Source organism: Penaeus vannamei, chromosome 41 (assembly GCF_042767895.1).
Source record: "Penaeus vannamei isolate JL-2024 chromosome 41, ASM4276789v1, whole genome shotgun sequence".
Lineage (NCBI taxonomy): Eukaryota > Metazoa > Arthropoda > Malacostraca > Decapoda > Penaeidae > Penaeus > Penaeus vannamei.
In genome coordinates, this window is record NC_091589.1 from 2,663,261 (window position 1) to 2,665,760 (window position 2,500).

At 57.7% G+C, this 2,500-nt stretch overlaps 1 protein-coding gene across 1 annotated transcript in view; it reads right to left on the reverse strand.

The window, feature by feature from the left end:
• Positions 1-602: 602 nt before the first annotated feature.
• LOC138860380 (uncharacterized) overlaps positions 603-2,500 on the reverse strand; it is a 66,141-nt gene continuing 64,243 nt past the window's right edge. The window contains exon 7 of the mRNA XM_070117803.1: positions 603-825. Within this exon, the coding sequence (XP_069973904.1) occupies positions 603-825 (223 nt within the window). The remainder of the gene's footprint in view (positions 826-2,500) is intronic.

Sequence of the window (2,500 nt, forward strand, 5' to 3'; positions counted from 1 at the left end):
CCTCTATTTATTTGGCTCTTCCTTGCTTACTCCTCTCCTTCCATCCCTTTTTCTATCCTTCCACCCCTCCTCTTCTTTCCATCCCTCCTTGTTTTTCTTCTCTCCCTAAACGTCTCGTTTTGTCTTCCCTCTTTCCATCCCCTTCGTTCTTCCCTCCTTCCCTCCTTCTTCCTCTCCTCCTACTCTCTTCCCTTCTTTCCTTCCTCTCACTCCACCCCACCTTCTTCCTCTTCCTCCTCTCCTCCCACTCCATCCCTCCTTCCCCCTCTCTCCTGCATCTCCACTCCATCACTCCATCCTTCCTTCTTCCCCCTCTTTCCCACCTCCCATCCCATCCCTCCATCCATCCATCCTTCCTTCATCCCCCTCCTTCCCACCTCCCACTCCATCACTCCATCCTTCCTTCATCCCTCTCTTTCCCATCCCTCCATCCCATCCCATCCCTCCATCTTTCCTTCATCCCTCTCTTTCCCATCCCTCCATCCCATCCCATCCCTCCACCTCCCATCCCATCCCTCCATCCCATCCCATCCCTCCATCTTTCCTTCATCCCTCTCTTTCCCATCCCTCCATCCCTCCATCCCATCCCATCCCTCCACCCCCTACAAATAGAGCTTCTTGATCAGCGGCGCGTGGACGGGCTTCGCGTGCCGGACGTGGGCCATCCCGTAGGTGGACCTCAGGCGCATGTGGTCCGGGTACTGGTCCTGGCCGTAGCCGGGCCGGTTGCAGAAGGGAGAACTCAGGGTGTTGATCGGCCAGAAGCGCTGGGGTTCGTGGCGGGCCTTCAGGCGAGCGTCGTACTTCTCGCTCTGCTTCAGGTACCTGCGGGAGAGAAAGGAGAGAGGGGTGGGTGATGCGGGGAAGGAGAGGGGGAGAGAAAGATTGGGTGGGGGAGGGAGAGAGAGAGAGAGGAGGGGAGAGGGAGTGAGAGAGGAGGGGGAGTGAGTGGGGAGAGGAGGAGAAAGGGGTGGGTGATGTGGGGGAAGGAGAGGGGGAGAGAAAGATTGGGTGGGGGGGAGAGAGAGAGAGAGGAGGGGAGAGTGAGTGAGAGAGGAGGGAGAGAGTGAGTGAGAGAGAAAGGAGAGAGGGAGGGGGAGGTGGAGTGATGCGGGGGAAGGAGAGGGGGAGAGAAAGATTGGGTGGGGGAGAGAGAGAGAGAGAGAGAGGAGGGGAGAGGGGAGTGAGAGAGGAGGGGAGAGTGAGTGAGAGAGGAGGGAGAGGTGAGTGAGAGAGGAGGGGAGAGTGAGTGAGGAGAGGAGGGGAAGTGAGTGAGAGAGGAGAGGGAGAGTGAGGAGTGGGAGAGGAGGAGGAGAAAGGGGTGGAATTGATGCCGGGGAAGGAGAGTGGGAGAGAAAGATTGGGTAGGAGAGAGAGAGAGAGAGGAGGGGAGAAGTGAGTGAGGAGAGGAGGGGAAGTGAGTGAGAGAGGAGGGGAGAGTGAGTGAGAAGAGGAGGGGAGAGTGGGAGAGAAAGATTGGAGTGGGAGAGAGAGAGGAGGGGAGGGAGGAAGAGTGAGTGAGAGAGGAGGGGAGAGTGAGTGAGAGAGGAGGGGAAGTGAGGGAGAGAGGAGGGGAGAGTGAGTGAGAGAGGAGGGAGGAGAGTGAGTGAGGAGGAAGGAGGGGAAGAGTAGAGTGAGAGAGGAGGGGAAGTGAGTGAGAGGAGGAGGGGAGAGTGAAGTGAGAGAGGAGGGGAGAGTGAGAGAGAAGAGGAGGGGAAAGTGAGAGTGAGAGAGGAGGGAGAGTGAGTGAGAGAGGAGGGGAAAGTGAGTGAGAGGAGGAGGGGAGAGTGAAGTGAGAGAGGAGGGGAAGTGAGTGAGAGAAGGAGGGGAGAGTGAGTGAGAGAGGAGGGGAGAGTGAGTGAGAGAGGAGGGGAAAGTGAGTGAGAGAGGGAAGGGGAGATGAGTGAGAGAGGAGGGGAAGTGAGTGAGAGAGGAGGGGAGAGTGAGTGAGATAGGAGGGGAAAGTGAGTGAGAGAGGAGGGGAGAGTGAGTGAGAGAGGAGGGGAGAGTGAGTGAGAGAGGAGGGGAAAGTGAGTGAGAGAGGAGGGGAGAGTGAGTGAGAGAGGAGGGAAAAGTGAGTGAGAGAGGAGGGGAAGTGAGTGAGAGAGGAGGGGAAGTGAGTGAGAGAGGAGGGGAGAGTGAGTGAGAGAGGAGGGGAAAGTGAGTGAGAGAGGAGGGGAAAGAGTGAGTGAGAGAGGAGGGAAGTGAGTGAGAGAGGAGGGGAGGTGAGTGAGAGAGGAGGGGAAGTGAGTGAGAGAGGAAGGGAAGTGAGTGAGAGAGGAGGGAGAGTGAGTGAGAGAGGAGGGGAGAGTGAGTGAGAGAGGAGGGGAAAATGAGTGGGAGAGGAGGGGAAGTGAGGGAGAGAGGAGGGGAGAGTGAGTGAGAGAGGAGGGGAGAGTGAGAGAGAGAGGAGGGGAAAGTGAGTGAGAGAGGAGGGGAGAGTGAGTGAGAGAGGAGGGGAAAGTGAGTGAGAGAGGAGGGGAGAGTGAGTGAGAGAGGA